This window comes from Rousettus aegyptiacus, unplaced genomic scaffold, assembly GCF_014176215.1.
Source record: "Rousettus aegyptiacus isolate mRouAeg1 unplaced genomic scaffold, mRouAeg1.p scaffold_m13_p_12, whole genome shotgun sequence".
Classification (NCBI taxonomy): Eukaryota; Metazoa; Chordata; class Mammalia; order Chiroptera; family Pteropodidae; genus Rousettus; species Rousettus aegyptiacus.
The window spans coordinates 15,685,867-15,709,663 of NW_023416287.1; the positions used below are offsets into that span (position 1 = coordinate 15,685,867).

General features: G+C 44.0%; 2 protein-coding genes across 4 annotated transcripts in view; both read right to left on the reverse strand.

The window, feature by feature from the left end:
* Nucleotides 1–1,033: 1,033 nt before the first annotated feature.
* ADIG (adipogenin) lies at nt 1,034–10,566 on the reverse strand. Its single transcript, XM_016148277.2, has 3 exons — nt 8,289–10,566; nt 4,429–4,561; nt 1,034–2,770 (listed from the first exon to the last, which is right to left on the reverse strand). The coding sequence occupies exons 1-2, from the start codon at nt 8,413–8,415 to the stop codon at nt 4,443–4,445; spliced, it is 246 nt and encodes an 81-aa protein (XP_016003763.1). The 5' UTR covers nt 8,416–10,566; the 3' UTR covers nt 1,034–2,770; nt 4,429–4,442.
* Nucleotides 10,567–10,689: 123 nt separating this feature from the next.
* Nucleotides 10,690–23,797, reverse strand: part of RALGAPB (Ral GTPase activating protein non-catalytic subunit beta) — a 77,527-nt gene continuing 64,419 nt past the window's right edge. For all 3 annotated transcript variants that reach the window (XM_016148276.2, XM_016148275.2, XM_036229418.1), the window contains 6 exons: nt 22,259–22,381; nt 20,573–20,709; nt 18,424–18,532; nt 17,554–17,632; nt 15,207–15,355; nt 10,690–14,721 (listed from right to left, as the gene is read on the reverse strand). In XM_016148276.2, coding sequence (XP_016003762.2) covers nt 14,528–14,721; nt 15,207–15,355; nt 17,554–17,632; nt 18,424–18,532; nt 20,573–20,709; nt 22,259–22,381 — 791 coding nt within the window. In that variant the 3' untranslated portion in view covers nt 10,690–14,527. The remainder of the gene's footprint in view (nt 14,722–15,206; nt 15,356–17,553; nt 17,633–18,423; nt 18,533–20,572; nt 20,710–22,258; nt 22,382–23,797) is intronic.

Here is a 23,797-nt window from a genome sequence, read left to right on the forward strand (position 1 = left end):
AGAGAGGCGGCGATGTGACGCGCAGGGAGCAGGCCTGTGAGGATGCGGGCAGAGATGGGCGCGGCGCAGCCGCAGTCAGGGCAGCTGGAGGCGGCGAGGAAGGAAGGTTTCCTCCCTGCGGGCTGTGAGGGGGCCTGACCCCGCCAGCACCCCGGCTCTGGACTTGCGGCCCCTGGAGCTGTGGCAGGCCTTGGAGATGGGTCACGACGGGAGGGAGCTCCACAGACCATCAGACGGTTCCTGCGACTCTGACAGTCCCGGCAGCGCGCCCCCATCGGGCCTCGGCGACGGGCCTCCCAGCTCCCTGAGCCCGTGGGGCTGCGGAGACGTGCATTGTTCCCAGTTTACTTGTGTTTGCTGCAAACATCAACACCACGACCTGAAGCTGCGTGGATCCAGTCCAGGAAGAGCCAGGGACAGTGTATGGATCTTGAGAAACACATCTCAGTGAAGAGTCAGAAAAATAGGCTGCTTCCAGGCTGTGCGACTTGGAGAAAGTTACTTAACCTCTATGACCCTCAGTTTCCTTACCTAAAAACGGAACCATGACCCACCTCACAAGACTGTTGCGAAGATCAAATAAGATGACATGTGGGAAGCACTTAGCACAGTGGCAGGCACATGGCCATGGCTGCTATATGGGGGTGATGTCTCTCGGGGAGCCCAGCACTAGAGAATCACGGCGTGTGTTTATCAGACACACATGTACGCACACGCACATCTCCTGTCTAACAGGACAAAAGGCCAGGAAGGGGCCCCCAGCCACGCCCTCAGAGGCCCAGGGCCTCAGCCCCCCACTCAAAGCAGGAGGGCATCTCCGCATGGCCCCCACCGCCATCCAGAGCTGCTTGCCTGCCAGGGGCCCTGAGGAGCTGTCTCCCCTGCCATCTGCCACAGGTGCTTCCAGGTGCAGGCCCCGCCGAGAGCTGCAGAGCCTAGCTGTGCTCACTCTCCCGCAGCGGCGGAGCTCCCCCTGGAGGCTCCTCTGGCTCCTCCAGAGTGCTTGGGGACTGTGTGTGTGTGTGTGGGGGGGGACTCACCTGGATTTTCTAGGTCAACGCGGAGGCTGGACAATGCCTGACAGCCCTTGACAGCACAGTGGGGACAGTGGCCAACTGAGCTGTTCATGGGACTCCGCGGAGCAAGGTGGTTAGAGAAAATGCGAGACAAAGCCAGGGAGAAGCTTTGGCCATAGGGAGGTTTGTTACCAAAAGTGTTTATTCAATGCTGGGGGAAAAAAGCTCATCAACCAAAACAAAGCATATGTAGAGAAAGGTGTGTGTGTGTGTGTGTGTGTGTGTGTGTGTGTGTGTGTGTGTGTTAGGGGGTGTACCGTGGGCCAAAGGCTTGGAAAATCAGGCACTTTTCTCTATACTCTCAGTGTCACCTTTTGGTAAGACAACTTGGCAATATCTGCAGAATGTAAATGGGTAGATCTTGCATGCAACAATTTCGCCCTTCGGGATTTATCTCGTAGATAGAAGGACACTTGTATACAAAAGAATAAGTTCAAGGGCATTCGCTGCAGCCTTGTTGGTAAGAACAGAAACCTGGTCCAGCACACTCAGTGGGGCTCGGATCCCAAAGGGTGGCTCTCTCACCCCACAAGGAACTCAGACTTGATCCTGGAGACATGGGGAGCCACGGAGGGCTTTAAGCAGGGGAGAGACACGTTGGATGAAGCAATCAGACTAACAGAACAGGAAAAGCAGAGCCAAGGAGACCAAAGTCTGGGGGGCCAGCTAATAATTCGGGCTCCTTCTCTCTCCTTTGGACATTTTAAACACCTTGTGGTGGCTAGCGGGATGTGGGGGTGAGAGAAAAAGGGGATGAAGGTGATACCCGGTAATACCCAGAGGGCCCGTCCCCTTCTCCAGCCCTGGGTGCCTCTGGGTAGCCATGGGGGTGAATGGACAGATTGGGGCTTCTTCAAAGTGCCTGCCCCAGGTCTCCGCACAACACTCCAACCCTGGAGTCATAGGGCTTAGGTCCAAATCTCAATTCGACCATTGTGAATTGGCCATTTGGTTGACTACTCTGTGCCTTGGTTTCCCCATCTGCAAAACAGGTATAACCAAAGCCCCTACCTCATAGAATCCTGTGATGGTTAAAAATGATAATGAGTGTCAAGCACACAGAAAAGAGCCCAAGGACACAGTAAGTGCTCATTAAATACTGTGGTCTTAGCATAACTAGGTGTATATGGTAGGCACTCTTCAGATTATTTATAAAATCAATATGTTACTAAAATCAATCTGAGGGCTAATCAAGGAGAGTTTAAAATCAGCAAGATCGACTGCCTAGCCCTTTGAACAGATGGCAAGGAGGGTCAGGGGTCCCAAGGGAGTTGGGATGGCTCAGGTTGGTGCTGGGACTAGGCCTGGGCTCCGAGGCCTGTTGAATGAATGGACTTGGCCAGGCACAGCACATTTGTCAGGAGTCTCCTGAGCATCAGAATCCCCCGCTTTCTTTATTATGGACCAGCCCTGCCCTAGGACCTCCTCTGAGTTCCATTGGCCAGCTACTCCCCGTGCACCTGCTTATACCATCTTCACAGACTAGGGCTTGGGGAGTCGTCTGTAATGGAGAACAGCTGGGTCCTCTGGAGGCATTCGCGGGTCCATGGGTGGAGGAGACGAGGTGAGGGTCTGAGGGAAAGACTTCATTTGCCAAAATCCTCTTTCCTCCCCGGCAAGTCTCTCCCATCCGCTTCGGCCATTGCCGACGCCCAGCTGACTCCAGGAAAACCAGGCTGGGAACAAATGGCAGGCTGGGTGTAGGGAGGACAATGAAATGAGAGTAAGAGAAGAACAGATACAACACGGGGGTAGGAAAGGCTCTGCATAAATGGGACAGAGTTCCCAAGCAGAGTTCAAATCGCTCCTTTTTTAACCCCACTAACTGTACACAAACAAGACAGGACACATCATATGTGGGGCCCCTTGTTAAAAATTTCAAGACAGCGTCAGCAGAGCATTGCACCAAGCACGAGCCTTCCTTAGGTGGAATTGTGGGAGCACACAAGTCACACCCCATGAGGCCAGCCCTGCACACAAAACTCTGAGTGCATGCGTATGTGTGTGTTTGGGGAAAAGGCCCTTTGCTGTCCAGGTCACGACCTGGAAAGGCTAAGAATCACTGTAGCTGAGGGTGAGTGAGGGTCCCTGCTTCTCGCCTCCACCTACTTCCTCCAGACAGGAAGGGGCAGAGGCTGCAAGCCGTGATCCAGAGTAGGGACTTAGTGACATGTTGATAGAGCCGACTTAGGACAGGCTGCGGTGGCTCTGGGAACAGAGAGAAGTGGACGTGGAGAGATGGAGAATGGGGTGGGACTGGATGTGGAGTGGAAGAAAAAGAAAGGCATGAGACTGACTCCCAGATGTGTGGCTCAAACAACTAGACCCATTGATGGTAATGCTGTTCATGGAGATGAAGAAAAGCTGGCAGAAGATCATGCGTTGTGTCTTGCTCTGATGGGCAGCAAAAGGAATAATAATAATAATAATAAAATCCCATCCTAGCCATGAAAAGGTGTCAGGTAGATAATAGAACTCAGAGGAAAGATTAGAGCAAGATACACACATTGGAGGTCATTGCATAGAGATGGCATTTGACCCATTAGAATGGATGAGGTCTCTTACGTGTGCAACGAGCACTGGAGCTCTGTCATTTTGGGCAAATTACTTAACTGCACTGCCATTCTGCACTCTCATTTGTAAAATGGAGGTAAAAGTCACATCCTCTTTGTAGGATTTCATAAATGAGCTTGTGGAAGGGAAATAAATGCATAGCACAGGTCCTGGTACCTAGTAAGCACCCAATGAGTATTAGCTATTATTACTATTATTATTAATCATTGTCATCATGTCATTCTTTCTACAAATATCTATTGCGTCCCCACTGTGTGTCAGGCATTGCTGTGGGGGCTTTGGACACATTGATTATCGAGCATGTCAGGAAGTGATCAGTGCTTTATCTCTGACAAAAGGAGAGCATAGTAAGGGGGTCGTGGAGCCGGGGAGAGATGGCTATGTTAGCGGGAGGTCAGGGGGACCCTGCTGGAAAAGCGAATTTGAGCAAAAGCCCAGAGGTGAGGGAGTGCACTAGTGGACGTCTAGGGGAGAAGGGTTCCAGGCAGCGGGAACAGTTAGTGCCAAGTCCCTGAGGAGAGCTGTGGGAGGTGAGGCCAAGAAGTAAAAGGTAGGGGGATCTTTGCAAGGAAATTCTTCATGGCAGAGGTGGCTGGACCTCTAACGTGGCACAAACAGGTCTCCCACACAATGGGGCAGAAGCTTCTCTGACATGGCGGAGGTGGCAAGCTCTCCAATATGGTGAAGGGAGCTGGCTCGCCACATGGCTGCCCAAGGCTGTGGGCAGGTTCTGAGGCTCCCCTTGCCCCTCTAACCCCACCTCTCTGAAGGGCCTCACCTGGCAGAACAGGCTCACCAGGCCGGCCTCTCCTCCTTTTGGTTATGGCGTGTCTTGTCCCAGTGAAACTTGGCTGGGCCTTTGCTCCAGGGCTCCCAATCAAAGCATAAATCTGAGTCATTTTCCTCTGAATCTGTGGAGGTATGAGACAAGGCCCCTTGGGTGGTCACATCCTGTCTCCTACCCTGACCCAAAAGAAGTCCTCTGCCAGGTCTGGGCATCCTTGAAGCCTTGTCTGAGGCCAGGGGACCAAAGCAGTCATGACATATGGGACAGCTCTGAGATCTCAGAAAAATTTCATAGCATTGAATGTGACCAGGGATAAAAAAAAAAAAAAGGTTGTCCTGAGACTCAGAAAGTGGCCATATCCACCTACAAAACAGAGAAGGACCCTAGAGGTGAGCAAATGACCTACCTGTATTGAATGTGGTCCAGGAACAGGGCACCGAGGAGACACAAACCGTCCATTTGTCCACCAGTCCATTTATTAACAAATATCTAAGTCTGTATGTATGATGATTTCCATTTCAGCACTATTTTGTGGCAAAACACACACAAGCAATAAAACACTCTGGAAACCACGTGCATGCACGTCCACATCGGGAGAGGTCGGATGGCTGAAGTATGGCAGACTACCACCAGATGGCATGTGTCACGAAGCTGTTGAAACAACTGCATTTGGTCTGTATCTTTCCCCTTGAAAGATGTCTGATGTATTACAAGCAAGTTGCAGAGAAAGGTGTATGGTAGAATCCCTTTTTGTTTTTGTTTTTGTTTTTTTTAGAAAAATAGCACCTCCCTCATTTTTTTGTTTTGTTTTGTTTTTAATTTGGGGGGCAAAACCTATGTGCACCATTAAACAGGTGCATGAACTTGCTAACATGGCTTACCTTGGGAAGGCAAGGTGAGAAGGAGAGGGGGAGGGGAGATCAGTATTTTTCTTACGACGTCTACTTGTTTCACTGGTTGCAGAGAAGTAATGGAGGCTGAAGAGAGCTCTCAGATTGCAGACCAAGAACAGGAGACAGACAGATGAGGCTGAGGCCCAATGTCCTCATCTATAGGATGGGCATAATAGTAGCCTATTCTATGATGAGGGCTAACTGAAGTAAGACATGTAAAACAAGTGTTCAACGATGTTGGTGGTTATTATGAGTTAAAAATCAGTGCAATGGTCTGGAGTGACTGTTGTTCTTTAGACATCGTGATTATTTTCCGACACATACTATGTGCTAAGTGTCTTACATGAATTTGCTTATTTAATTCTCTTAACTTCCTGAGGCAATGACTGGTGTTATTTGAGTTATATAATGAAAAAGGCTCAGGAAGGGGACGTCTGGGCTTGCCACCAGGAAGTGGTTGTGCTGAACTCAAACCTGCCTCTCGCTCCACAGTCCTGGGAAGTTCTGTTGGGTGCACCTGTTTGAAGCCTGGGAACTCAAAGAGAGCTTCAAAATTAACAACTCATTCCGAGGACCAGCATGAGGGGTGGGCATGGCCTATGGTGCCTACTTCTGTTTCAGCCCTAAAATCCATTTCTTTGGAGAATTTCTTTCTTCTTTCTGCAATTTCCTTTCAAATTGCGAAGGAAATATCCTTGGCAGCACATACTCTCCTTGAAGGGCATGTGTGGCTTCCTCCTCCCCTCCCCCCCGTGATGGCTAAGGACTTCTGTTGTCCCCATGGCCAGCTTCCCCAGGGCTCAACTGCCCACAGTCTCTCCTTGCCTTAGTGCCGGTCTCACCAGGCAGCTCCCTCTTCCTCTCCACTTGCTCCCCGCTCAGCTTGGGAAATCGTGTCCTTGAGGGCCACATGGCACCTGCTGGTCAACCCTCTGCTTCCTGGGCCCAGAATCTGCCCTGACGAGCAGGCCAGGCAGGGGTGGGGAGGCAGAATCAGAGCTACTCTTGTCTGCTTTTCATCCTAGTTTTCAGGCCAAAGTGACTCCAATAAGGAGATGCATAGCAGACTAGGAAACCACAGGCTAGGCAGGGTGTTGCAAGCCCTGGACCCTGGGGTTTGGGCCAGTTCCTGGCACAAGGACAAAACAGATGCAATGATACAGAGAGTTCCAAGAAGACAGGCTCCCTGAGGGAGGGCCGCTAACCTCACTTTCAGGACAGTTTCTGCTCGTTGCAAAATTAATAAAAGGGCTTATTTCTTAGTGCCACATGAGGCATCAGTGGGGAAACAGCCACTCAGGAGAAAGTGTGAGAAAGGGTGGGGCAGGGCAGGGGGTGGATGGCTTTAGAGCAGAGCCTCTGAGGAGAACGAATTACTGGAGACTAGTTCCTTAGACCTTAAAGTGACCCCACTTGCAGAGAAGCCATCCGAAGCCACTTGTATACTTCCTCCTACCTCGACAAAATCAACATTGACTGGATTACTTCTTAGCCTACAAGCACCTACTATGTGCCGTGTGTGCATATACTGTGTGCCCTGCCTTTGATGTGCATCTCTCCACGGCCCCAGAAGTAGGGACCATTATTATCTCCATTTTATAGATAAGAAAACTAAGGCTCTGAGAATACATGCCCAAAGCCACACAGCTGGTAGGTGGCAGAGCCAGGATTTGACACCAGACGATCAGCACTCTTAAGTGTTTCACAGGTGTATGACTTTGGGTAGGTTGCTTCTCCTCTCCAAGCCAGTTTCCTCAATTGTACAATAAACATTACTTCACAGGGTTACCCCAAGGACTAAATGAAGTGACACACATCAAATGTTTAGCACAAAGCCTAGTACGCAGTGTTCAAAAATGGTTATCTGTTATTATGAACTGCTAAGGGGCAAGGCTGAAATCTGGGCCCACATCTTTTAGACCCCAGACAGACAGCTTTTATAACCACTATACAGATAAGTGCTCTGACCTCCACCGGCCACCAGCCTGATGCCTGAGATGTAGCCCTCAGTCAGTGTTGTGGTTCATCCTGAGAATGAGATCACAACTTTAAACAAACATTTCCTGGAAGGTCTCCTAGGAACTGCTAATAACTCCATCATGACTAGCCCCCCACATCTGAGGTCATGGGGCAGGTTAGGGAGTGAATTGCTTATCCTGTCTCAATGCTATCTGACCAGAGGTGGTGGCACACTCAGTGCCCTCGCTGCCCAGTTGGCCAAAGGTTATGGGGCTGAGGAGCAGGTGGGAGGTCAAGCAGTCCCTAGGAAGAGGCCCAGGGAGACAGGACGCCTGACACCTGACAGAGTGTCATTGTGCCGTGTGGCCGGCCGGGCTGCACTCCTGCCCAGCAGTCCCCAGCTTCCGTCTTGGCCAGCTATGCCCCGCCTCCTGCTTTTCTTGGTGGCGTGCTGAGCTTATCAGTGATCCTATGTCTCAGAGAAACCCAGATCCTCTCTGATGCATGGTCTGGGCAGAAAACAGTGTCACTGGACCTCTGACAAATACCCAAGGCTGCCATACCCCACTGTACAAGTCGTTTATTGTATAAAAGTACTGAGCTGAGGGGGTGAGGACTGAAATCCAGACCATTCCCTGCTCACTGAGCTTTGTGCCCTGGCTGCATTCACAGGAAGGGCATGTTTTACTAATTCATCTACCCAAAGGGGCCACCTCTTTCCAAGGGCCACTGCTAGCATTGAAGACCTTATGTGCTAGCAGTGACCCTAGAACAGATGCGCACACATAACATATTGCCTCCTAGTCAAACCTGGGGACTCATTCTTGGATTCCAGGTTAAGAAACTCTAAACTAGCAGGTCAGTCCTTTTCTCTTTCAGGTTACGACCTGTAAACTCTGAGTCAGCAATGAAAATGCCCGAAGCAAGCCCCTTTCTCTGCTGTAGTTTCTGGACCCCATGCCCAGATCCAGGATTAGGGCCCCACCTGGGCAAGCTCACCTTGGCTAAGTAAGAAGCGAAACCAGACGATCAACAAGAACAGCAGCAAGGCCACAGGCAAGCAGAGCCAGAAAACCAGGAAAGAAAACGTGAGGTCGTTCACCAGCGGCACCAGAGGGTACTTCATGGTGCATATGTGGCTAAGCTGGGCCAGCCTGGGCTGGGCTGGCAGGGCTGCCCTGGGGACCTGGTGGGCTGGGCCATGCTCTGCTCTCAGTCCAATTGTGACTGAGCTGGTGACGTAACAAGGAAGTCAGAGTGTCCTTCAGGCGAAGGGAGAGCTGTTTTGGGTGAACGGTCAGGAGCCAGAGCAGTGAGAACAAATGCTGAGGCTTCCAGACAGGTAGGCGTGGGTTTGACTCCCTGCTAAGATGCTATTGAGTTCACCGGCTACCTCCCTGATCCTCTTGCAGGATGAAAATAAATCTTACCTCACCAAGCTTCCAATAGTGCTGGAATAAACATTACTCCCAGGTGGATATTCAAAGATTTAAGGTCTCAGATTCCTCCAGGAGCCAGCCAGGTCCCTGGTTCCAAAATTTGGCGACATGTGTCCACATTTACACTTTGTGGGAGTGGTGGGGACTGCGCAAACTGGATGGGCTTAGTGCATCTAAAGCAGGCAGATGTCATAGCTCCAGCCAGTAACTGAAACGTGAGAAATGCAAGTCCACTATTGCCAGCTCTCGGGACTTATTCCAAGAAAGCCAAAAAATCCTGAATATTTATGTGAAATCTCCCAATTTAAAAATGTTGATCACTAAGACATTGTTGGCCAAACCAAACAATTCTGCTGAGCCAGACTGGGTCACTGGGCTGCCATCTGAAAACTTCCTAACACATAGCAGTAAATGTGTATTTAATCCGGGCGCCTCGGCACCTCTCATCAGGGTTTTCAGTGAGGGGCTTCTAGGCTTTAACCCTGTTCCTCTATCTCCCAAGTGGGTAGAATATTCCAAATGCCACTCTTATTTCCTCCCACCTGACCTGTCATTCACTCATATACTCATTCATTCATTCATTCACAGAGTAGTTAGTAAACCTCCATGTGCCAGGCCCCGTGGCAGGAAGGATGCTCTGGAACAGTCCCTGAGCTGGAGGGAAACTCCGGCCAGGCTGGGAGCCTGACTAGCGTGGGAAGCCCACACCAGGAATGGCTGCTGCTTGTGGAGCGGAAGGCAGAAGCACGATATTCTCCAAGAGGGTACTCAGACCACCTGCCTCGGCTGCTGCTGGCAGGAGGGTGGAGGCTAGCAAATGTTTATGAAACACACTGATTTCCACACTCGCCCTGCTCTGCCGAGTCAGAACCTACAGGGACTGAGGCTCAGGACTTGACACAGTAATGGGTAACCAGTCTGATGCAGATTTAATTTTGAGATCACAGCATTTCGTGGAGCACAGGTTGGAAAGCTGGGCAGACCCAGCTCCAGGTGGCTGCCAAGAAGTGGGTGGTAGACCTAAAAGAAGTCATGGGGTAGAACAACCCTCATAGGAAGCCGCCAGCCCAGAAGGGCCAGCCACAGTGAAAAACGGAGAGGGGAGAGCAGGGGCGTAGAGGACCAGTGGGTTTAGACATGTCTTAGTCCAGCTGTGGGATGACCAAGGTTCCCAGAAGAGGCTGTCTGGGCAGATGGTATTAGAATGCGTCTCCAAGCAGCACAGCGCCCTGGTGGGTGGGCCACTCAAGGCCCAGAGGCCAAGACCAGGAGCTAGGTGGTCTGCGTTGGGGTTGGGGGTGATTTCTTAGCACTTGGGTCCTGAAGGGCTGGAGTCAGAGAGAACTGGACAGCACAGGTGGGAAAGGTTCGAATGCACATCTTCCACACACCGATGTCACCTGGAGATAGTGCCAGGCTGGAGGGCCTGGCTCTTGGCAAAGGCACACATCGCTGTTTCCCAAAGTGGTACAACATCCCCCCTCCCCCCTCCACTTGTCATCTAGGAACTGAAGTGTCAAACTGGACCCATGGAACCCTCTGCAGCCAACCCTACTCAAAGGGGTGGGGGAGGGGCCGGCAACGACCTCTGCCTCTCCCCCCATCCCTGACTGGCCAGCCCTAGCAGTCAGACTTTCTGCAGGCAGAGTATAACTGGCATTTCTGTGTTCCCAGGACACAGAGAGCCCGCCAGCCCTTGGCGACTGCTAACCTCTGTAAGGTGGGTCTCTGCTGGTGGTGCTTTAATTAAACTCCTTCTAGCATAGAGGGACAAATACTTTTCTTTTAACATCACATTTGAAGTACTTGATGAAAACTCTATAAAACCAGGATGAAAACCCACACATCTAAATTATGAAGGGGATCCAGAGCAGAGCAGAGCCCCTGGAGAGAGTAAATCAGGAACACCCATGCAGGCATCCAACGCCCGGCCTGTAAACGAAAGCACACACGCCGTTAGGTAAGAATCTCCTTAAAATTTAATTGACTAAATGTATTACATTCAATATTCCATGGGTTTCTTCTGGACAAAGGATCGGCATAAATACAAACGAGCCTCTGGGCCTTCTTCCCGAACCAACGAAGAGGAAACACAGGAGGCGAGGGGACACGGGGACACCTTCGTATTTACATTTCGCCTTTACAGTTCAGTGCCAGAAATATTTACAGAAAATACAATAAGAAAAAGATCATGTCTTGGCAACATACCGAAATTCATACAAACTGTATATATGATTTCAAGCAAATAATGATACTGCTTATTTTTTAGCTACAACCGCCAAGCCCTTCGGAGGAGATGATGTTGTTGGTCACTGCAAGAGACAAGGACTTAGGAAACCTGGTTTTCGTCAACAAATATTTATTGGGCGCCTACTATATGCAAGGCACTGTGGAATCCCAAATTATACCTTTTCCCTCACTGTTAAAAAAATGAAAAGCATCTGAAGAACATGAGTTGATACTGAGAAAAACACTATACAGTACATGGCTTCTTTAGCTACTGAGAACCCACAGTCTGATTCCACTGTGCGAGTGGACTACCTCCAATCTCTCCATCTCAGGACAAGAGGCTGTCATGGAAATCCCTACAACAGTTCACATAACACAATTCATTGTTTCATGTAAACATATAAATTGATTCTTTTTAGGAAGCTATAACCTGAATGGGTTTTTTAAATGCTGAATGGAGAACTACTGCCAGCAGGAGTGTCAAATTACCTCTGATACATTTTTTACCGCCTACCACAAAACATGTCTGAGCAAGGCGGACTCCTATTTGGGTAAAGTTTCACCTTCCAGTAGAAATAAATAACTCTTGAAGACTCTGCCTCTCTAAAAATCATTCTGCAGAGCCTGACAAATACTTCCTCAGTGTATGTAGACGTAACCACCCATGAAGGCCTCATGACATTACTAGCCAAAGATGTAGGTTTCTGTATTTATAAATGAGTCCAGAGGAGAATTGCCTGCCTTGAAGTAGAGGACCTGGACACGGAGGATGACGTGGATGGGTGTGTGTGTGTATGTGTGGGACCAGGGCAGAAGGGGTACAACCTTCCATAACTAGCTAATGTAACTATTACTGCCAAAGGGCCAATAGGCAAGAGGGGGGCCTCAGGAGAAAGCACTGGACAAAAGGGAGAGTTGGCTGAACAAGGAAAGGGTTAAAATAGTAACAGCCCTGCTCATTGTCCTTGGGCTCCCAGCTAGAGAGAAGGGAAGCCCCTCAAATGTGAGAAAGGAGTATGAGGGACTACCTGCCTCTGTCCTTGTCTCTGAATGCCAGCCTTGGTCACCTCCTGGTGTACTTGTCACATGTAGCAACTAAACTGTTTAAACCACAGACCCAAGTGTCCCAGCTTGTCCCCAACACATGCTAGCATACTTACCAAGTGGACTACTAATGACTGTTATTAGGGACTAAATAAGCTCCCCTGCCATTATTCTACTCAAAGACTTACAACAAAGGCAGATGAACTCAGTGACCACGAACTCAAACCCATACTAGTGAAAGGTTCAAGGGTTCTTACCACACTCCCATTTTTAGACAGATGTTATTTTGAGTAGAAGGAACCAAAATCTGTATGCCCCATACTCTGTCTGTGCCTTACATACTGGGGCTTTAAGCCTTTGGGGGCTGCATGGTCCTGGATCCATCACTCCTTCCCTGGGAGACCATAAAGTCTTTCGTATCACAAACTGCATTCAACATGGTTGTCCATTTATCAAAGCCATTCGAATTACAGAGTGGCCAGAAATTAGAGCAAATTACAGGATCAGGAAGCCTACCCCCAACGTGCACACCACAGTACATTTGGCTGAGCAGAAATGTAAGACTAAGCCAAAGGTCAAAGTTTTGTTTGAAAAACTACACTGAGGAAATATACCTATATCAGTTATTTTTAACCTCTGGAATGTTATAAGTTGCACACTGATTTGTAGCCTTCTTTATTCACGTCCACTAAAACAAGAGCCCATTTTTCTCTTGAACCATCAATTTGGAATTTCCATGAAAGTTGTTAAACCTCACCTATACCTGCTGAGCTACTAAAACACTTTTAGGGTGGAACTTGCTAAACTTTATTACACATCCTCCTCTCCCATGCTACCAACTGGAAACATCAATTTATTGCCCAGATTAATAACAAAATTAATTACTGAATAACATTATACCCTGAATGGAAACTGGAGTCACAGAAGGTGAAGGTTACCTTTACCTGAGCTTAAAACAAACATGAAGAAAAAAGTACATTAAACTTAAAACCAAAAGCCGCTATGCCCACATCTCTTGCTCACAGATGACAAAATACATACTTCTGGTACAGAAATATCTGCACAGGGAATTAAGTCCCACACTATCCCCCACTCCCTAATTAAACCACCAAAACATCAAATCGAACAGACCATTGTAGCCCTGACCTACAGAATCTATTGACATCGGAGTTCAAGTGTGAAATCACCCCTTATACAACTGTGATCACTCCTCTTTGGACTTTAAATGTCACTTATTTTCTTAACATAAAATAATCCTAAGAAGAAAGCACATAAGAACAGGAGAAATGAGCAGTGTATACTCTAGCACTGTAACAGGCATCCTTGTAAGGATGTTCTGGGTCTGGCTACCTCAAAACATTTATCCCTGGCAGAAAAGTAGCAGCGAGGTAACAGAAGTATGTCTAAAACCCAGGCTGGGATTTGTTGTGCCTTCAGCTGGCAAAATCCAGAAAATATGATAACAGCCATTTCTAGCAGTGGCCACCCAAGAAGGCAGCCACTAATATTTGTCAATTATGATGAAATCAAATACAGTAACTCTCTGGGAGAGATCTGAATTAGTAGTGGTGAGAGGCTATTTCCTGAACCCCAAATCAGAATGCTTCATAAACCTCTACAGTCTCCTGCTTGGTCCTGAAATGAGAGACAATGGATAAAACCAAATAATTTTCAACCCTTGGTGTTAATTTACATTTCTTACTACATAACCAAGAAATTACAAACGTTTAACCTGTCATTATATCACCGAGCTAGACAATGCCTGGAGAGTGGAGGCATCACTGCTGTTGTAACTTTTAACTCCACAAACTCCATCGGTACACCCATCAAAGGTTAGGGCCATACCTCCATCTTAGAGCTGTTCCTGGGCCACATGGAAAGTGACGCCTTCAGAAGGGTCTGTGCAGTGATGAGAATAATAATTTTTTGAAATGTGGAGAGAAAATATGAAATATTTTAATGTCAGGCTGCTTATCTATGTTCTTCTTCTTTTCCTGTCAGCTGGATAGCTGGATAACAAATGGACCTACAAGTGAGCAGAAAGTTGAGATTTCTTTCCTTCTCCTCCATGCTATCAATAAGAGTCTTTAAATGTCCTGGAAGATTGAGACAGATTTTAATTTTGAACACAACCTCCTAAAAAGTGAGGTATAAAACTATCTTCAACTTCTAATTTCCAAATTTGATAACTACCAATGCATGTGTTTAACTGAGATGCATAAAAGCCTTTCTCCTCAAAAGGCTTATATTTAACTAAAATTGTTACTTTTAAAAGAAAGTTTATGGCTAAAATGTATATCATCATTACCAGCAGGAATATGATTGTGTCTGAGAGCCCATTTTCACTAGAAAGCTGGAAGTCTTCTATCAAATGGATTTATAATGTGTTTCTTCTATTTTGGTGATTAAACAGTAACCTCTTGGTGAGTGAATTGTTTTTATTTTTACAGTGATCACCTATCAAATTGGTTTGCTTTGATATTATAACCCCAAGCTGGAGTTCAAGATTCCTAGACACACAGTGGTCTAAGAACTGCAGTTCTTGAGTCCAACTTCCTGGAAAAGTGAAGTATAAAACTCTGGCTCCAACTGCTTGTTCCGGTACTTGTTGACAATGTCGGTGATTTTTTGTTTCCGGCGGACATGTGGCGGACTATAGGAGTCACTCTCCAGTCTCTTTCTTCTACAAATATTAATTACAGTCTGCCTCACCAGAAAACCTTGAAAACAGAGGGTTTTAAAATCAATGTGAATAACCAGTCAGGTAGGTGAACTATCAGTACTGAAGTGAACTATTCTCTGCAAACTCAAACTATTATCAATCCATTTGCAAAACTCCCCATCCCCAGAAAGACAGAGCTCCACTAAGATAAAACTGTCAGACGAAACACTCAATGACAAGAAAAAAAAAAGAGTCAAAATCTAGTCTGACAACCCAATTCCTACCCTGGATTATAAACAACTATTTTCATTTCTGAATACTGGAAGTTTGTGAATTATAGTTCTACTCATACTTACTAGATTAAGTGCAGTTCAGAATAGGACAAAATATCCTTCCTTTCTAATGAGACCATGGCATTTTTTACACATGAGAACTATCAAGTAATACCACAGTTTCCTTATTTCTAATTCCTTTTGGTTCGTAAACATGTTAGAGAGAAAAAGAAAGAAAACGTAACCCGCCAGCCACATGCGAAGACCTCACCGAGCGCTCGCCTGCTGACGATCATCCCATCCACAAGAGGGATAACCATGTTAAACTTTCCAGTGGCTCCTTGAATTTTTATCCTGAATAATCCAGTGTTTAAAGGGTGGATGAAGATGACGGGAACTTCTTTTTCAAGAGTGGTAGATCTTAAGAAAAGAAAACTCTTTTTACCCCAGATAATCAAGTATTGAAATCCCTCATGTATAATATAAGAATACCAAGGGGGTCTGTTGCCATGCAGGGTTTAAGAAGGGCTAACGAAGTCAGTCTGCTCAGAGTCCTCTTTCTGGGAGCCCATGATGAAGCCCTCCACCAACACCTGACCCTAAGTACCCATCACTGGGGCCAGGCTTTTAAGCTGAGAAAAAAGGCACTAAAATGTACTTAGAAAACCCCTGGGGACATGAGGTGGGAAAAAGGCCCAGAGAAATCTACTGTGGGATGCTACAAATCTAGCAACCACCCATGGGACTTTCACTTAGTTCCTCCTTCTTGTAGGGAACAAAAGTGGGGCTGGTCTGAGTGCAGGGAATTCCACTGCAGTCAATGCTAGCACCTGAGAGCAAAAGTAGGAATATAGCTTAGGTCCGTTATGGGAACTCCTGATATAATTTGTTTTCAGGGGCTGGGAGAGGAGGCTTGGAGGGCCTCTTGAGCAGAAAGATAAATGGCCACATCTTGGCAGAGCCAAAGCCATCAAAGCCTCTGAAGAGGTAACAGGAGTACCTTTGAAAGACTGAGTTACATATCATGTGTCAGGAACATGCCAATGCATCTAGAGGTACCTGTGTGAGTCTGTGATGCTTGCTATATGTCAGGGTTGGTTTTTTTCTTTTGCAACACAATGAGCTTTCTGTCTATATAGGTAAAGTGACTTTGCCCAAAGCAACAGTGAGTCAACTTTTCAAGACATTAAATAAAATTCAATCCTATACTAATTCCACCCCCAAGGCAAATTCTAATACAAATTTTACAGTCTAATCACATTAAAACTGTTGACCTAAAAAGATAAAAAAAATATATATATGAGACACTTAAAAGTTCTTGTCGAAACTAGTTCTAAAAAAGTCCATCTCATAAAAGTATTCTAGTCTCTTCAGCAAGTCAGTGTCATGGAGAAAAAAACAGAAATAGGATTGCTTTGAATTAAAAGAGACTGAAGCAATTAATACAGGATCAAGCTCCTGGAATGGATTCTAATTTGAACAAACCTAGTTTTAAAGATGTTTTTGGCAAAATGGAGAAATTTGAATGTAAACTGGTTATTAGATGAAATTTCAGAATTGTTGCTAACTTAATGATCATGATGTTATCTTTATTTTAAAAGTGTTTTTAATTTATAAAGATGCATACTGATATATTTAGAATGTTAGGATATCTGTAATTTGCTTTAAATACTTCAGCATAAAAAAACACAAAGTTTTGAGATGATTTGCCCTGTTCTAGAAATTTTAAAATTATAATGTTATAACAAATCGTCTTTACTTGCCTCATTTCTACAACAATAATCTTAACAATGTTAGAGGTAAATAATGTATAATGTAAATTCATCTTATATGCAATACAAACCAAATCATGTAAACAGAAGGGAATTTATTCAAAGTTAAAATATCAAGGGTAGCTCTGTGAGACATGAGAGATGAGGTTAGCATTTAGGTTCAGATCCTTTTCTCTTTTATTTACTGAATGTGTGATGCTAAGGAATAAGCACTATAAGCCTATTTCATCACATCTGTAAATTGAAGATGGTAATTGTACCCCTGGAGTTATTTTAAAGTATTTGTTTAAACGAAAAACAAGCAAGCCAAAAACTTTGAAACTATAATGCCTCTACAGATACACTGTTACTATTCTTGCAATCATTTTTTTTTAATCCTTTTTGTGCATGGGCAGCTAAAATAGAAATCTTACGATAATAATAAAGTTAGTATTACATTTTACTTAGAAATATTTTTCCATTAATAGCTCATGTGATGAGGATATTTTAACTACCTATCCAAAATGTTTTGACCAATTTAATTCCATTATTTCCATCTAATATTGCTACCCTATTATCATAGTCTTCATTAATACTTAATGAAGCCTTCACATCTCCATTTGTCTTTTTGCTGCAGATAAATACAAAACAGCAATTAATTATGCCATTTGAAAATGCTGCTAATTTGTTCACCTTGTACATTTATCTACAAACTGCTGTGATTCTTTATCCTTAACTGTGTTTATTATTGCCTTCATCCCTTGTTTCATTAAGTCTATTTCTTGATTAAACTGAAATCAACATATTCGAAAAATAAGTTTCTCTATGCTTAAAGACATACTGATAAACTTCAGCAAATAAGTGTACCTTAGAGAAGTGCTACTATTTGCAGTAGTTTCCACACCGGTACTGATTTCTGTCATCAGGTCTGAGAGGGGAAAGTTTTCTGAAAGAAAATAATAGCATTACAATTAATATCTCCCTCCAATTTCCCAAACAAATAGAAAATCTAATTTCCTAATCTCTTTACACAAGCAGGTAACAAGAATATGCCTGTGCTGTCCTACAATATATAATCCTATTCCTCATAAACAAAAATAATTCTCTCTCAAGACATTTTAGTTAAGTTCATCTAAAGCAGAGAGTCTTTAGAGAACATGGCAGTCTTTGAGGGCTTAGAAAGGGTTTTGGAGAGACTGAAAAGCAACTATATTACACTTTTCCACAAACTATGAACTGGATGAGATTCCAGGCTATGCTTTTCTAATGCTCTTACGCTGCTTATATGAAAGTCATGAGGAACTTATCCACAGCAGAATTCCTGAGGACAAATTAATCTTCACGTTAAAACTAGACAGCAGGGTTCGTGGAAAGAGGGTGAGTGAAGTGCTTCCCTTTCCCCTTTCCAGAGGTCCTGTGAATGATTTGGACCAACTGGCAATAAATCATTAAGTAATACCAAGCACAGATAAAGACTCTGTATTCACTAGTCTCATTGAATCTTCATGACAAGGAAATAAATAGGTGCCATGAGAGTCTCCATTTAAGAGATAAATAATCTAAGGCTTAAGGAAATTAAGTGAGTGATGGAGATGGGATACAAACCCAGCTTGCTGGACTCCAGTCCCAGCTCATGGCCACCACACCACGCCTATCCTGCCTGCCGCTCCTTTAGACATTTAGCAAGTCACTTATTCTATTATAACTTTATTTATGGAGAAAGTCCTTATACAGTACCTATATCATCATAGCGTTCTACCCAGACTACAGAAACTCTTGTCTCAGGTCCGAGAGGAGGCACAGGGCGACCCTGAGGCAGTTTCTTCATTCTGGAACTGGGACTGAGCTACAAGAGGCAGAGAAGAGCAGAGGAGGAGGCAAAAGAAAAAAAGAAAAAAAAAAGGGCTTAATAAAACTAAAATTATACATTCATCAAGCTGCCCAGCATCATAAGGATCAGGTCACGGGAAATCAGTTTACAAAAAATATGTGAAAGACATTTGTACACAAGCTCTTCTTTGGCTCCTTTCTTTATCAAATCTCAACCTAGAACAAGGAAATGAAGGCCTAAAATCCTCAAAGGAAAAAAGGGCAAGGAATACCAAACAATTGTAATTGACGTTAATTACAATAAAATTTGCAGGCAGTATCTAATTAGCACTTCAAAGGATTTTAGTCTATGTGGCTAGAAAGCAGTATGCTTTCCCCCATCACAGCAGCATCACTGATTTGTGTGGGGATCTTTCTCTCTTAAATGTGCCACTAGCAAACTGTTCTCAGACCAACTGCAATCTAGGCTACAAAATTCCTTTTTTTTGTCAGTAAAAAGAAAAAAAGTTGCTTAGGTCGTTACTATTATTCAGTTTTCTCCTGGCTTCCCTGCCCACCTAATCAGCTTTAAGTTTCTTTGAAAAGCTAGCAGGCCTTATGTGGCTCTCTGTTAGCAACTGGCACTCTGAGCCCCATCACTTTCAAGGCATGCAGCAGAGCTAAGTTTACGCTAAAGCCTTAACAAAGCTATGTGTACCTAAGTCGAATTTAAAAAATAAAACTGCTTTAGTAACACAAAAAATATACATGTCTTTATCAGATTACCAGAGACCATGGCAATTCTCCCAATTCTTGTCTCTATTGTGGCAATCACAGAAAATGATTGACCAAGAGATTTCCCCCAAAACAGTGACACATCCAGCCACACTCGGAGACTATTGAGACTATTTTCTGTGATTAAGTCAGGCCTACCTAGATTATTTCCCTTTTTATTAACTCAAAATAAGGTTAATTACATCCATAAAATCCTTTTTCCATATAATGTAATATAATCACAAGATATCTCATCATATTCACAGGTTGCACTCACATGCAAGGGGATGACATTATATAAGGGCAAGAGTCATGGGGGGGGTCATCTTAGAATTCTTCCTAACACACTGAGTTTTCCTCCAAACTTGCCTAACTGCTTTTTCTGAATCTATTGAGATAATGATTTTTCTTTTCTTAGTTTGTTAGTAGTCTACAAAGTATGTGATGAATAAAAACAATGTGCTTTAAGAGTTGTCATCCTTTGGATTTTAAGGAATAACTATGCTGGCATTCAGAAAACGAGTACAAGGGCGGCCAATCACTGACTGTAAGATCTGGCTAAAATCCTGCATTACTACCCAACAATGACTTGTTCATTTCCAAACTGTATTCTGTGAAATCTTTTTAAATGGAGCAACTCCTGATTTTCAAAATCAGTCTATTTCAGAGAGTCCTATACAACTTAACCTTTTTTCCTAAATCATTTTTAAAGGAGAAAACCTTTTCCATATACTTTAAGCATATACTTAACATTAAAAATAATTTTCACTATAGAAGGACCCTAATTAAAACCTTATACATTATAAAAATGGCTTCAGTCAAGTATTTTATTGTTATTTTTTTAAAATCAATCTTCTTACACTTCGGAACGGATCCTGTACTCTCGTTATCACTTACTCTGGTCGCTTTCCAGTAAGGATTAAGAGGTAACATGAGGAGAAAAAACATATAACATCCACTGAAATGGTAAGAAAAAATGTACAGCCACTGCTGTACCTTTAGTGGGTATCTCTGGGAAAAAATAAAAACCTAGGCTTGAGAAGAAATGGGTAAGAGAACCAAACATGGTACCGGAATGGCTAAATCAAGGAAAACAACAGAGGCTCTTTTAGGATGAACTACCTGGTGTAAGCTGAAAAAAAGAAAGCTGCAAGAATTTGTTTTTTTAAAAAATGAAGCTACTAATGAATAAGTACAGCTATGATTACTCTCTGGGTTAAAGTCAAAAGCTTTTCAGGTATGATTCTATAATTACCCTAATTTCACTATAGATTTTTGGAGATATATCAACAAAATGACTTACCCTTTGTGAGGAATTAAGATTGTCTGTGTGATTAGGGAAAAGCTCAAGTGTCAGGGATGGCTGTTTCAGAATTCCTGGCATAAGATCCATATTTGAATCACTATCTTGGTCTGAGATGTTACTTTCCAATGAATCAGCTACGAGTAAAGAAAACAAAATATTATAATACCTACTATCTCTACGGAACAAAAAGTGTTTAAACCAATTATGCTAATAGTCTAACTTAAGTCACTTAAGGCAAAGCATTGCTTCTAGAGCATGGGTCGGCATACTTTTTCTGTAATGGGTCAGGATATAAACATTTTCAGCTTTGCCGGCTGTACAGGTCTCTATTGCATATTCTTTGTATTTTATTTACAACTGCGTGAAATGTAAAAACCTCTCTTGGTGTTCTGAATTTGGCCTGTGTGTCATAGTTTGCCAGCTCCTGCTCTACAGGATAACTGAGGTAAGACTACAAAGTATTTGAATTTTCAGACGTGGAAAGTAATAAAAGCCATGTTATTTCCAAATTGTTCTGATTATATATTCAATCGTGTAGCATGCTGCCAAGTAGCACTGGGACATCCAAAAGCTACAGAGAACCTAGTCTCTGTGATTAAGGAGTAATCTGGTTGGAGACAAACACATGGAAAGTTATAAAAAACAAAATGAAAGAAGACAAGGGCACAGCTGACACAGATGTTTCATGACTGGAGGTGAAGGCTCAACTATGGGAACTACAGTGCAAGTACATGGATCTAGCTCGGAGAGGACTGGATTGGTGCTAACAGGCGAGGCCAGAGACACTAGGCAGGGATTCAGCCTACAGAGGACAAGGCCTGGCTTCTGGAAACAGCTGGTAGATCACAGTCTTGACAAAATGGTAAGATACTGACCTAGACCATGGAAGGCCACTCCTGCCAGGGACATAAATGGTCCCACAGTATGAGACAGGGAGGGGCCCAGAGTGGGAAGTCAAGGGTTCCAAGTACAAATAAAAGTTTGGCGGCTGCCATGGTAGTACATGTGAAAATTCATTATCCTGGAGATGAAACTGTGCAAATGTGATGTGTAGCAGCCCATCCTATGGATGGCTTCAATGAAAAAGAAGGTACCTTTCTACCTACTGGCTGGTAAGGCACAAAGAAATGGGCTTAATTTGCAAGAATCAAAGGTTTTAGGTAAAATAATACTATGAATTCTGATTCAAAAGTAATAATCACTCCTGATTCTTAAGAAGAACAGGCTTGATCTCTATCTTTTCTAGGCTGTTGAAGTTTCTCCTGCTTGGTATTAGACCATCCAGAGGCCTTCATGAGAGCCTTCCAATTGTAAGATTCTCTGGGGTTCCATATAAAGACTCTCATGTGGAAATAGGGAAGCAGGTGTGGGCTCACTCATGGTTAATGAATAAACTGGAAAATGGGGCTTCTATGTATTGATTAATTAAAGCTTTCTTTAATTAATGAGTGGGTCTCTGTCGCTATTTAAATATTAGCAGAGGGTCGAGCTACTTGTCTTTACTTTCCTTAAGAAAATTAAGAGGGGCTAATGTCCTATACCTTTGCATAAGCTAAAAGCTACCATGTCTTACAGGCAGAATGCCTTAGATAACTTTAGAATCTCTCACAATGCAGTAACACTGCACAAACCAGTGAATGCCAAATATATCGTAAAACAGCACTATACAAAAAATATTCTTACTTAAGGACTCCACAGGAGAAGGAACCACAAAAGCTATTTCCGTAAGGGCATCGGCATAATACAGCACCTTCTTCTGTCCATTGAAAATGCTAGCCCCGACATCTTCTGAGGAAACCACTTCATCTAGGAATGAAAAACACTACATTACTGTTCCAAAAAGTAGGGAAAAAAAATTTCATCCTGCTTTGTGAAATTTTAACTGGTTAATAAAGCGATGATAAATAGAATGTACATTTCTAACAAGAACAAGTTGGTGTATAAGAATAAACTATAAATGTTTACTAAATGTCTTTACAGTAACTTTAAATCATAAAATCTTAATTTTGCAGTTTCTGAAATTACTCTAAATTAGGCCACTTTTGATGAGCAGAGCCTTTGGCTCACCTGTATGAGGCAGATTAAGGGAAGTCTTTTGGGAAGAAGTAATAATCAAAAGGACCAAGACCCCACAGTCCCTCTAGAGGGAGCTGAGGCGTGCATGTGTGTATGCGTGCCTGTCTGTCTGTATGTACGTACGTACTCTTGCTTTCAAGGCATTTTTGTCCCCGGTCTCTTTTCTGCTGCTCCTCCTCAGCTCTGCTTCTGTTCCCCCTTCCCCAGTGGTCAGTGATATGATATAAAATGTACAGGCAGTTTTAGTAATAGCATCTGCTCTAAGCCAGCAAGATCAAAGTAACATTACTGAGAACTAGTATAATTCTCAATTACAATGAACACAATATCCTACCAGTAGTAATACATAAAGACCAACAACCTGAAAAAAAATTGGGAAGAGGAAATGAACAAGTAGTTCTCAAGAAAGAAGTAAAAATACAAAACTAAATCTCAATCGTAATTAAAAATAGAAAAATTCTGACCTAAGAAACTAGAAGATACCTAATGTTGGTAAGGATGTGGCAAACGGGAAGTTTAGACCAGGGGTTAGCAAACTTTTTCTGTAAAGGATCAGAGAGTAAATAAGATTTTATAGGCCATGTGGTCTCTGCCACTACTACTCAAGTCTGCCACTGTAGCATAAAAGCAGTATCAGACAATATATAAATGAGTGTGGCTGAATTCTAATAAAACTTTATTTCTAAAAATAGGCATAAGCTGTAGTTTGTTGACTTCTGGTTGAGAAATTAAGAAGGCATTTTCTATCTACTATAGTAGATGTTATGGTTACTGCCCCGATATCCACTTCACCTTCCCCTACTGTTTGCAGCAGCTGTGCACTGTGGGTGGGACCAACCCCTCAAACCAGTTCTACCTTGTCCATATTTTTCTGTCAGGGTCATTCCATCTCTCCTGTCACAGGTTTGGGATGGTCTAGTTACTATGCATCTCAGGATTTGGGAGTGGAGCGGTTCTGAGACTTTTCCAGGCTAATGTGGCATGTAAATGTAAAGGCTAGAACCGCCTTTTTGCACTAAGAGAGAAGCCTGGCTGTGAACAAAGCCAACACATGGAGAGCAGAGCTAAAGAAAAAACTGCAGAGAAATAGAACTGGAGTGCTGATTAAATGACAACAAAAATGTACACTAATCTCTTGAACTTTCA

Bases quoted from the DNA above. Each gene is read 5' to 3' on its own strand.
- ADIG (XM_016148277.2), bottom strand. From the start codon at position 8,415: ATGAAGTACCCTCTGGTGCCGCTGGTGAACGACCTCACGTTTTCTTTC. The intron at 4,562-8,288 runs GTGAGCTTGCCC...ATACCTCCACAG, and splicing joins TCGCTTCTTACTTAGCCAAG to ATTCAGAGGAAAATGACTCA.